Source organism: Panulirus ornatus, chromosome 23 (assembly GCF_036320965.1).
Source record: "Panulirus ornatus isolate Po-2019 chromosome 23, ASM3632096v1, whole genome shotgun sequence".
In the NCBI taxonomy this organism is placed as follows: Eukaryota; Metazoa; Arthropoda; class Malacostraca; order Decapoda; family Palinuridae; genus Panulirus; species Panulirus ornatus.
This window is the reverse complement of record NC_092246.1, coordinates 19,284,499-19,296,528: the sequence shown is the minus strand read 5'-3', so window position 1 is coordinate 19,296,528 and position 12,030 is coordinate 19,284,499. Positions and strand designations below refer to the sequence as shown.

The 12,030-nt window shown below is 43.8% G+C and overlaps 1 protein-coding gene across 4 annotated transcripts; it reads left to right on the top strand.

Moving 5' to 3' along the window:
• The first annotated feature begins 3,265 nt into the window (after positions 1-3,265).
• Positions 3,266-10,579, top strand: LOC139756860 (uncharacterized). Of its 4 annotated transcripts, none has more exons than XM_071676696.1 (3): positions 3,281-3,404; positions 4,194-4,441; positions 7,861-10,579. In XM_071676696.1, the coding sequence occupies exon 3, from the start codon at positions 7,867-7,869 to the stop codon at positions 9,640-9,642; it is 1,776 nt and encodes a 591-aa protein (XP_071532797.1). In that variant the 5' UTR covers positions 3,281-3,404; positions 4,194-4,441; positions 7,861-7,866; the 3' UTR covers positions 9,643-10,579. The 4 variants fall into 4 exon arrangements, with proteins under 4 accessions (XP_071532798.1, XP_071532797.1, XP_071532795.1 ...); XM_071676694.1 differs by having other exon boundaries at positions 7,808-10,579; XM_071676697.1 differs by lacking the exon at positions 4,194-4,441 and having other exon boundaries at positions 3,266-3,404.
• The last annotated feature ends 1,451 nt before the right edge of the window (positions 10,580-12,030 follow it).

Here is a 12,030-nt window from a genome sequence, read left to right as displayed (position 1 = left end):
GTACACAGGTCGACTGTTCATAAACTCTGATGCAGAGATCAAGATAACGAAAATACGAACGAGACGATTCAGAAGAAAAGTGTAAGATAAAACTTGCCCTTTTGTCTTATCCTGAGAGAAATTGTTGCTTATTACCGTCCTTTTGTCTTATCCTGATCAAAATTGTTACTTATTACCGTAATTTTGTCTTATCCTGATAGAAATTGTTACATATTACCAAGACGTGACGTGAAGGCAAACATGGACATTCATTCGAAAACTTTCACAACAAATCTCTGTTAAAACGACCATTGTTTCTGAGTCTGGTGATGGTGTGGGTGTAGGTCAGGTTAGCTCAGGTGTGTGAATGAGCACGTCTGCCAGACTGCGTTGTAGAAAAAGCCAACAAAGTTGTTTCATTTCAGATAATCTTATCGTAAGTGGACGCTAGAGACAACAGACCCATTGAGGGTTAGAAGCAAAGAGCACCACTTAGAGAATGATTCATGTCCAGATTTCTAAGAAATCGGCGGTTGACCTGAAGCGGCGTAGGAAGTGGTCAAATCAGTGGCCTTGCAGATTTTCAGTGGGAGGAAGGTGATTCACATTTCTCACTGACGAGACACATGGCTCTTAACTTATCATGCAGGAAGTGTGGTTAGCCACAACACCCACGTCATCATCATGTACTCGCCACAAGGACAAGATCATGAACATCTCTTTATCAGGTCGAGCCATTGTCTGCGGTGTGTATCATTCATTTGAATGAATTCCAGTGCTTAAAAAAAGTCATTATCTCCTGCTTCCTGTTTATTTATGAACATATGCAAACCCACTCCCTCACATTCCTGGCTCCCATGTATGGTTAGCCAGTGTCTTACGCTCACATGCCTCTGGTCTCATGCATATTTGTTGTTCAGAGTTGAAACTTCACATACTCCTGGCTCCCATGTATAGCTTTGAGTCCAACTCGTGGGTGATGGCTCCCAACACCGTCAGGACCTTTCCAATCAATACCTTTCTACCCTATAATGCGTCATACCTTCACATATTCCCAGCTCCCACATTTAGTTTTGAATGAGTCACTCGCATAACCCTGGTTATTCTTAAGAAATGCAAAAGTGTTATCGTAAAACATCCACCTGCTCATGGTTGCCATGGATCCCTCTAGCTCCCTGGTAGGTAAACAAGTGATTACTCAATGTTACTGCCATTTCACTGGGGCTGTCACACGCCTACGGCCTCCCAGCGTGGGCATGCAAGTGCATGAATGCCTGATAGGGTGAAACAGTCGCTCCCTAGCCACACTGTGGCACCTCACTAGGGTTACCATTCGTACCACTTCGAGATTAATGATCAAATCGTATGAACCGACACCACTTGGCCGGGAGCCGTGTGATAAGCCTCAGCCACTCCAGGTGAGGAGTGTTGCCATATTTGATGATGTCAGTGTGTTGGCCGTGGTGATTTGGTGCCGGCGTTGTCTTAGTGGCGGTGCCAGAGTTGCCATAGTCGGTCGTGCCAATGCTCAGTGCTGCAGAAAGTCGCGAGTGGCTGAACGGCAGAGGGGTGAATGAGGGAGGTCTCAGGGAGACTGTGGGGGTAGAGGGGAGGCAATGACTGAAGGTTGTGGGGTGGAGGCGAGGGTAGAGGGAAGGCATAATGGTCAGAGAGTCAGTAAGTTTTCCAAGGGATTGTGAGGGGGACGAGGGCGACACAAGTGACTGACTCGCAGGTTGATCTTGTGTGCTGCTGATGACCCTTGGCTCATGGGATCGAAGTGTGTGTTGAATTACGTGTCCTTGTGTGTGTGTGCATGTGTAGCCACAAGGTTATACACAAAGGGGAGGAGGAGTCTGTGTATCCTGGTTGTCCGTGCAGGCGGATCTGAACACATCTGGTGGCGGATAAAAAAAAAAAAAAAAAGAAAATAAAGGAATTTCGTGATTACTAAATCTGTTATCTCATGTTATCTGTGCCCCTCTCCTCCCTTGCGTCTAGTAATTTCCGATCGGTTATCGTGGAGGGATAAGAGTTCCTGGAGCTACGTAAAGTAAAAAAAATCTGCTGGCAGAGGAGATGGTAAACAGGGTCGTTGGAAATTTCAAGAATCAAATCTTATAGGTGCTCGGTGGACCTTCAGTTCGTCGGCGTTGTACGTAATAGCATACGAATGTCCTTTCCTATTGGACGAAGAGGGAAGGTATTTTACGTTCTACCTACAGCGCAAATCATCAGAGGTCAGAGGTCATTTAATTCTGCTGACCTCCGTACTTTGACGACAATTAAGTAATGGATTACCAAAAATAGGTAGGTCTTTCATTTTGTTTACAAACCTAGCTTCTTTCATCGTAATCAGTATTCAAGGTTAACTAACCTGCTTACGACCATTGTATCTCATTACTATAATGATCAGATGAAAGGAATTGCAAATGTCCATCGAGGTCATTTTAGGTCTAAAAAGGTACGAGGTAGCTAATGATGGTATGAGAACTTTATCCTTCAGGTGAGTTTAGGTTAAGTTAGGTTAGATTTAAGTCAGTGTGAACATTCGCATGAAGCGCAGATTTTGCTACTTTAAACCTTAATTTATCTGAACTTGCTATTTCGTAATATTACAATATCATGAATTTAAAATCCAGGATGGTTAACATAGGTTGGAGTTAGGTTAATGAAAAAAGAATCTTGTTCGTTGTGTGCTATAGTACTTCCTTCTCAACAGGACTTAACATATGGCGTGCTTTAGCAATAAGAATGGTTGAAAGCAATGCTATAAATACGTCTAAGGACAAACTTGACATATTTCCCTTCGAGTCCACGACGAACAATATCCACGCCTCCTTAAACAGGTCAACAGTTTGCCAGTTTGTTTTTTCTCTGTGAATCATCTGTTTCCCAGTCTGCTCTTATCACATTCATCTGTCAGTTTCTGATGTCCATTTTCACAAACAGCGTCGAGAGTACCTAGTGGCCTGTTGGTAGTCTGATTGCCCTTTTATATGGTATGGTTAATTTCCAACTGAAATGCTTGACGTGTCTTTGTTGATACCTTGATTAATCCATGGTCTTCAAGGCTGCGTATCTTACAGAGGTAGCTATAGCGAAGGAGTTTTTGATATTACGTAAGCTACACACAGAAAGCAAAAACAATTTCTAATTTCTATTTTCTTAAGCGTATCAACCCCATGAGGAGGAGGTGGTTCCTCCTCACACAGCAGCCATGTTAGATAACGGTACATAAATCAGTTAACTGATAACACGACGCATATAAAGTAAGAGACAACGAACGGTCCACCAGTGTGATAGAAGACTTGCACACACGCACGACTACCTCGCTCTGTTGACCGTGTAACATCGCTCACCCACGATCAAGTCTTGTATACCTGATATATATTGAGACCGTCCTGAAGCCATCCTACGAATTTGTGAGTTGGTTCAGAAATCTGGTAACATTTTGGAAAAACGAGTCGTGAATAAATGATTTTGAGATACGCTCTGCCGAAAGCTGTGGACTTGTGACTTAAACGTTTGAGATGTTGCTATAATAATCACCCTAGGTGACAAGGCTCCTTGGCCGTTACTGAAAAGGAGATGATTGGCTTCATCCCCGCCGAGGAAGTACAGTATTTTGAACCGATGTAGTGTGAATGAACCAGACGTTTTTCCGTTACAAGGACTCTGTAATAAATAATGATAAAGAATGACGGAGTTAACGACGCTAAAACGAAATGATAGCAGTTTTATTGTCAGCCATCGGGCGTCATGAACTGTTCTATGAAATCCTCTTTCCCATTCATAATTTCCTGTTACTTTTCATTCCCCTCAAATTTTTAGCTGTCTGTAATGTCTCCTGACAGCTTGTAATAAGCCTTCGTCGTTAGCCCAGAGTTAACAGGAATGGTCGCTTTATATAATCAAACATCTTGAAAGTTAAAATAATGATGTTTGTTCAGCCGGGCGAGCGGACCAGTACGCACTACACAGTGTTGCACCAGACTAGGTTATCAAACGCCGTGCTGCCGTTTCTCGTTCTCTTTCTAAATGTTTTTAATGTCTTAATTTCCTACTGATAGTTTTTCTTTTCGTGTTGTCACTTGGGAGTTAAGCATAAGGAGATTTCTCATAGTGAATGGAAAGGTGGGAAGGGGAGATGTGAAGCGCACATATTATAAGAAATTCTGTAACGTTGGTAAGTACCCAAGCCTAACTAACAGGGTTTGTCGAGTCACCTGCATGACGCATGTTTCAAGAGGGTTAAGCCACCGACTGCCGAGTTCCCAAGGACGACAACTTCCTCCTTAGCTACAGCACAATAAATCAACATTATAACCTCCTGGCTAAAACACAGCAAGCACCTAGGAGGACCACTTACATACTCCTAGCTAAAACACGACCGCTCTCGTAGGCCCCAGCATAAAGAGTCGTCACCACTACAACTTAACCACCAGGAGAAAGACTAGATGTGAGTAATTTGTCTTAATTAGTTTTACCCATTTGTCTATCAAACGTGCAGGTGAACATATAAATTTGAGGGATTGTGACAGAAAAGTGGCTTTCCTGCTCAATGTGCAGAACTATGTGTTAAATAAGCGTGGGTTACATCTCTTAACTGAAAATTTGCTAGCTTTGTCGTTATCATATGTTCCATAATTGCTTGAGAATACAACACCACTTTTCACCAACGGGAAAGTCTCTGATAGCAAGAGGTGCACTTGGCAAGCGCTACACAATGGTATCCGAGTATTATAAGCTTGTGTGTATAACTTTTCGAAACCATACATGAATGTTCCTGGACCTCTAGCGAGTGAAAAGCTCACATTTCCCTGCTACTGAAAGTAGCACAACTTTGGGCAGCAAGAGCCTGTGGAAAGATGTTCTCGTTACACTACGATTCTTAGATATCCTAAAAATGATAAGTAAGATAAGATGAATATCATTCAGGTAGCAAAACGTTTCAACATGCGAGTCCCATTACCACTGGAGGTCTGTTACTAAGGTACGAAAACGGTAAAATCTAGTTAATATCCACTACAGTGGTCTTTGGTGTCAAAATCACCACTGGTTAGTATGTTTTAACAGTCCATTTGAATTGGTATTCTTGTAGCGAAATGTGTCTAGACATTCGTCTCCTTACGTACGTATTTCTACTCCTGCCAAACTGATCCATCATGTCCATATCTCTTCCACAGTCACAAACAGTCTCGAAGGGATCTAGAGGTCTGTTGTTTAAATTCCTTTATATTCATTTCCCACTACGGATGTGAACTTCAGTTTCATTACTCGTTGTTGCTGCTTCATTAGCGCAACCCATACACTGCTGCACGGGCGAACCTAGCACGCACGATTGTTATATACAATTTGGTTATTCGTCTTTGTCTTTTGTATCGCAATAATTTATCAGGAGTATTGACTATTGGCATCGGATCAATGCTTTTCTTGGTTAGTTGATTTTTTCCCTTCCAATTTGATGGTAACATGTGGTGACTGAAGAACTACCGAGAATTCGTCAGTGTTCTCATGAATGCAGAGAAAATTCTGACTACGCTCATAAATATCGTACAGACCTCTTGTGACCCTGCAAGGGACTTCGTGTGTCCCTAAAGAGCCCTTCGTGTGTCCCTACAACACACCGCCCTGTAGCGCCCTTCAATTGTCCCTAAAAAGTCCTTCGTGCATCCTTAAAGAGATCTTCGTGTGGCCCTGACGGAAACCGAGTGTATTCCGAACGGTGGGCATCGAGTGTCTTTTCCCTCTGGGTCGCGTCACAGCGTCGTCACGCGTCACAATAGATCGTGTCAGTGACACTCAGTAAGGCTACATCAGTGATACGACTTCCTAGGCTTTTCATAATAGCACTAGGTTATGTTACCAACGCGTCACATCAGGTCATGCCTCAGCGACGCGTTACACTGGCTCACATATCGCAGCGGACACGTCACGCTCGGTCATGACTAATTCGGTCATTATTTTCGTCACTGGTTGATAAGACAGACGTCGAGCTTATCTTCCTGCTGATAAGAGCCAAACAATTGTCCCCGCCAGCTGGCTGAATGGCAGGTGTTGTGGGCTTCAGGAGAGCTGAGCTAAGTTCCGTCAAGCCAATGAGACGTAACTTAGGGAGAATGTCAACACTGAACTGTTCTTCAGTGGGATGATGGTCCCGACATGGATCATACGCTCCTGTGAATTTCTCACTGGGTTACTTTGTCTCCCTCGGGTCCACTAGGCGATCAGGTGTCTAGTATTCAGACGCGCACTCAGATTGGAAACTTCAAATGATGAACCGGGAGCGTTTTATGTGTCGCTTGAGAAGAATGGCAGACACTGGGAGATTGATCGCCTTCCCCATCGCTATCGTCGTCCGTCCGTTCGTCATCGCAAGTCTTACTTTCACTTACAACTTAAAGTAAATGTAAATCAATACTTATTATTGCACTGCATAAACCCGTGATTCTAATATGGATTATGAAGTTCAGCTTTGGCTCATAACCGGAAGAAAATTCCACATTTGGCTCTGGAACGTGATACAGATGTGTTTGATATTTTCCAATGTTCTCACTTGTCTTACTTCAAATGCTAATAAATGTGATACACTGGAGATGAGACAAGTGTTACATGTAACATTTCTAATAAAATGGGCGACTGATCTTGGTCTTTTATCTGCGTTGAATTACAGGTTATTAAATTTACTGCGTCGCTTCAACGAATGTACAGAATAAGGTAAAAAAGATAACAAAAAAGGAAGCTGTTTACTTTCAGTTGACGTATACCCGGTATCGATTATCTGTTTATGTTTCTGGCGATTTATGATTACGGTGGGAGTCAGGGAAAGGTTTAGTGCGAACGAGAGAAGAGGACACAGGCGCTCTTGCCCACCACTCGCGCCGATAAGCACACACAAATCAACAACTCACTCCCCTGAGACACTACAATGCCCTTGTGTCCGCTTTAATGCACTAGGAGAACAGGTGTTATCGCCTCACCTTTCTTTATCAGGATATGAAAATGTTCTGTAGGGTACGTTATCTCTGTGGGTCAGGTGGTTGGCTGCGTGTGATATGGACAAATCACACGGTAGGAAGTGAGAATGAACGAGTGGCGGAGGGAAACAGCAACTGTGTTCCACCCTCGCCATGCTATACTACGTGTGTGTGTGTGTGTTTGTGTGTGTAATTACTATATTGTGTTACTGGGAGAGAGTTTTAAACTGATGTTATGACGCCTCTTCAACACTATACATACGTACTATGTGTTTGTGTGTCTGTGTTCGCTTTACTGCGAAGGTTATTACAGTTCCTGTCTTGACCCGGATGTTACTGATATGTCGTGGACTCCGTCGGAGCTACTTCACAACCACCCCGGATGTGGTGACAGTTTATCATTCTATCATTATGATTTATGGTCTACTGTGTCGCCAGCCTAGCATGCTTCGACTATCTACCATCTATTGTTGGGACTCGCATATTAATCTGCAACTTAACGTTAATGAGGCTTCAACGTGAAAATTCTAAATCAGATACACTTTAGATCTTTTACAGTTGTTTTGAGTTAGTTAACAGGAAAAAAAGGGTCTAATCTATAGACATAAACTACGCAGTTTATGACTTAAAACATCTTTTTCTCCCCAAACAAAACTTGCACCCATTCTTATTTTGCTCCCAGTAATTCTGCTGCACTGCAAGCAACAATGGTGTTCTACGTACCACTCTCCTGTTGCGTTCACACACACACACACACACACACACACACACACACACACGCACACGTACCTGTGTGCAGATACGTTCAAATGATTCAAAATTAACAAAGTACTTTCTCGTTTCCTCAGGTGATATGTGAGACACTCCAGAATCAAATATTTAGACCTCTATTTTGCCCCAGACTCAAATGCGTTGGAGGGAGAAGTTCCAACTGCTCGCCCTCTTGTTCAGAGGTAAGAAGAAGAAAAAGATGCTGAAGAACGGGAGAGCTAAACCAGAGGTGGCACAGGAGGACCCCGGCAAGGGAAGCGAAGATCCTCAAGATATACCCAAGAAAGAAGTGACCTGGTGTGGATACGGTACCGAGGACCAGGCCAGTCTGCAGCCGTCTTCTTATTCCACAGAGCAAGAGGACGAAGTTTTTGAGGAAGAGAGTTTCCCGACGACATCTAATCCCCCTGCCGATCACCCTTACAATTACGTACCGGTGGTGGCGTCGTCCACCCCCAACAACCTGTACCCTGGGAGTGACTCGCCTCAAGGCCTGACCGTCAAAGATCGCATTCCTTCCATCATTGTCGAAGATTCGAACCACCAGCTGCAAACCTATGAGTCGACGCCTCAGGGAACCTCTGGCGGAGGCCCGACGGTGGGTGATTTTTATTTACGAAGGAATCGGAATGAACTGGGTTCCTCAGCGCTCCCGGATGACGGCATCGAAATACCAAAAACTTCAGGTTATAAACCCTCTGCCGATAGTTCAGACTACGATAAGAAAATTAAAGGATATCGAGGCGTGAGACGGAGAAAGAACGTGTCACACATCAAGGTCAAGTATACAAAGGTTTATGGTGAAAGTGACGGAGCTTATAGGAACGATTCGACCCCAAGAGGACTCGTATTCATGGCGAACATCTCACAGTTCGATGGCAAAAAATACGGTGAGCGTAAAGGTTCCGAGACAGATTTCGAGAATATGTTTCACCTCTTTCAACAAATGGGTTATGACGTCAACCACCGCAGGGGCAAGTTCTGTCAGACGGGAAGGATCACGAAGAAGGATTTCATGGAGACTCTTACAGCCTTCAGTCAAGACCCAAAGCACAAGAGATTATGTTCCTGTATCATCATCATCATGAGCCACGGCTCCGGACCCAAAACTTTCATCACATCAGATAACGAGGAGGTAGATCTTATGGATGTGTATGGCATCTTCGACAACGTCCACTGTGAGTACCTGCGAGGGAAGCCGAAGCTATTCATACTTCAGTTCTGTCGGAACATTTCTCGCGAGTTACCTGGCAGGCAGAGTAAGAGGCCATCAGATAGTCTACCAATCGATGCTCATCTCTTGAGGATGGTCATCCGTGAAGAGGTTCAACGAGTTTTCCAGAGTAATGAGCAAGAGCAACAGCACTGGGACGATTGGGACACAAATGGGACGAACATCAATCCTCAAAGTCCAATTTTTCTGGCAATCGAAAAACTTAGCAGGAATGCCTCGGAGTCTTCGATCTTCTCCCCAAAAGAGGCCGGCACGGCCGTGCAGGCGGTAGCCGGAAAGACGGAGTGTCCAGGTTCATCAGACGCGTCTGACTGCGCCGCTAGCGGGCCCTACCAATTCGACACACGCAACGTCATCATGGAACCACACGAGGGTGTGCAAAGGTACTCCGACATGTACTCTATTTTCTCATCGTCTTCAGGGGAACTTTCCCACCGGGATCCTCGGAAGGGATCGCTTCTCATCCAGGCGATCTGTCATGTGTTTGCCGACTGGGCGTATCAGGAAGAGATTGAGTCCCTCGTCAGGAAGGTGTCGAAGTACATGACTAAGACGTTGCAGAAAGACGACCCCATCACAGTGCCGCGCCAGACTTGCGAGAGGACCAACAACGGCCTCGACAAGTACTTCTATTTCAACCCCCAGGAGTTTCTCTTCCTCAGAAATGTTACTATCTAAAATGAGGAGGAGCGATGGTATAAGTTCATTCGTTATGTGAAGCGGAATTTTTCCCTCCTGGAGCAGGAGACCCATCGATATAGGTGATCACTCAGCTCAGGCTATTGAGTGCAGGAAGACCGCTTGCAGCAGGGTGTGTTCGTCCAGACCGTCGTCCTCAGCATCACTGAAACAGATGCCTTGAGACAGTGAGGCTCTTACTCGAAGTGGTAGCTCTTACTCGAAGTGATAACTTTATGGAGCCAATCCAAAGTCTTCGTGTTATAATCTTTAACAAACAGTTTATAGCAAGGGCATCTGGGTAGCTTTTATAACAGAATCATCACCTGAAACTGTAACTTTGTGACTCTGTGAAGACAAACCGCGTTTCGAAGCCAAGATAAAAAGCAATCTGAAGCGGAGAGTGCGGTGGGAGAAAACCATCTCCCCAAGCAAGACGGTTCCATCTGAGGAAAGACCATCATCTGACGCAGCTGTGACCACTCCGTCAACCAACCACTGTTGCCATCGGGACATGTGATGACACACGATGTAAACATGCTCTTCTCTGTGTATGGACTTTACGGGTTGTTCTGAGGGTTGCTGTAAAGTAAGACTGATGCTGTCTGGACCCTGATGAGTTACAGACATCTCAACAAAGACCTATTCTCTGTTGTTTCTCATGTAGATATAGTTTCACTTGAAATTAGAGCATATCTATTTCAAGATAGATTATCTGCATTCAAACACGCGCAATTTTCCTTTTGGTTCAAACTTGTGTTTTTTTCTTTCTTTTCAATTCTTCAAGCTGTAATTTTTTGACGTTTGTAGACACTAATGCAGTACATGTCTGCCTCCCTTTCATAAGATATACTTCTGTGATTGCAGCACTAATCATATAACAACACAGGCAACAGGAGACTAAGTATTAGATGTATTAAACAAACATATGACCATTTTTGTGCTTTTGTTTTTAATCCTTTTTACGTTGTTCGTCATACTTCATCGCGTAACGGTAAATCCTAACGACTTAATCCCCTTCTTCCCATAGATCCTATCGTCATACGTCATCGCGTAACGGTAAATCCTAACGACTTAATCCCCTTCTTCCCATAAATCCTAAATGCGTGCACCCTTCCTCCCGTAAATCCCTAACAACTTACCCCCTTCTTTCGTATCTCCTCTTTCCCGTTCTTCACTAACAAGGTAGTTAGAGAGGCTGGGGGTATGGGTTACAAATGATAATATAATTCTACCACACGTCATCCAGCTGCGCCGAGAACACTTTTAATCGTATATTTCAGCTGCTTTACTTCACATTCCTTGGGAACGTTTACCGCCCTGGGCAATCGTGTTCAAAAGGGTTCAACTCTCCCGAATGACTCCCACTCATTAAAGGTTTCGGGGTTTCGAAGCAACGCTTCACGTTACCGCCGAACATGTTTACATCTTTTTTTTTTAACAAAAATACTTTCTAGATGGGATGAAAATATCATTATCTTTTCCCGTGAAAATGACCCTTGAGAACTAATAGTTTCTATTAAATATTGTTTCTTGTTTGGAATCATAATGTGATAATCTAACACATCCGTATGTGATAATATGTAGTTTCTAGACAATTCCTAGGTATATACTATTCAGTTACACAATGAATTTCATCACAAGGCACAGATAAAAGATATGTGGATTAGTAATACGAAACAACACTGTGCGTCCTGCTACTCGATATCCCATTCAGTAATGCACCGCTACCATCATACATTATAAACATATTGTCAACGATGAATAACTTACCCAGTCAGTGTCTTCGCGATTCCTCATGTGTAACCAAACGTAGAGCGCTGTGGGGTCTTGGCCTCCACATCCTAGCTCCAGCAGCCTCGTACGCTTGTGAATCGTCATGCCATCAACAACTGAATGTTTACACTCTCTTTGACTGTCTTTAACACCAGGTGGAGAAGTTTTAAGATTATCGACCACTGTTTTTCATATTCACTGGTTTGTAAACAGTCTTCACAACGTAACACTCAGGTATCACTGATTTAAAACGTGTGGAAAGCATCTACACAAACACAAAGGCACTGGCTATATCCACAAGGCGCCAGTGTACAGAGTAAACCGAATGAAGTTGGACTAAGGAGGATGAATTAAGGAAGAGTAACTGTCCCAGATTACCGGTATTTATAAAGAGTCGTCAAAATATGCCTCTAGCGCCATCTGTTCTGCCGCCAACTACATCACTCTACACCCTAACCAAGCAGTATTGTGTTAAGCTTCAACTTAAGAGCTTCTATTTGCTGCCATCCATATTTACCATACCGCCCGTCTGTTCGAGCGAGTCTCATGGATACCTGCCATTGGCTAGGGTGTGTGTGTGCGTGTATGCATTCCTACGTAGAGGTAAAAGAC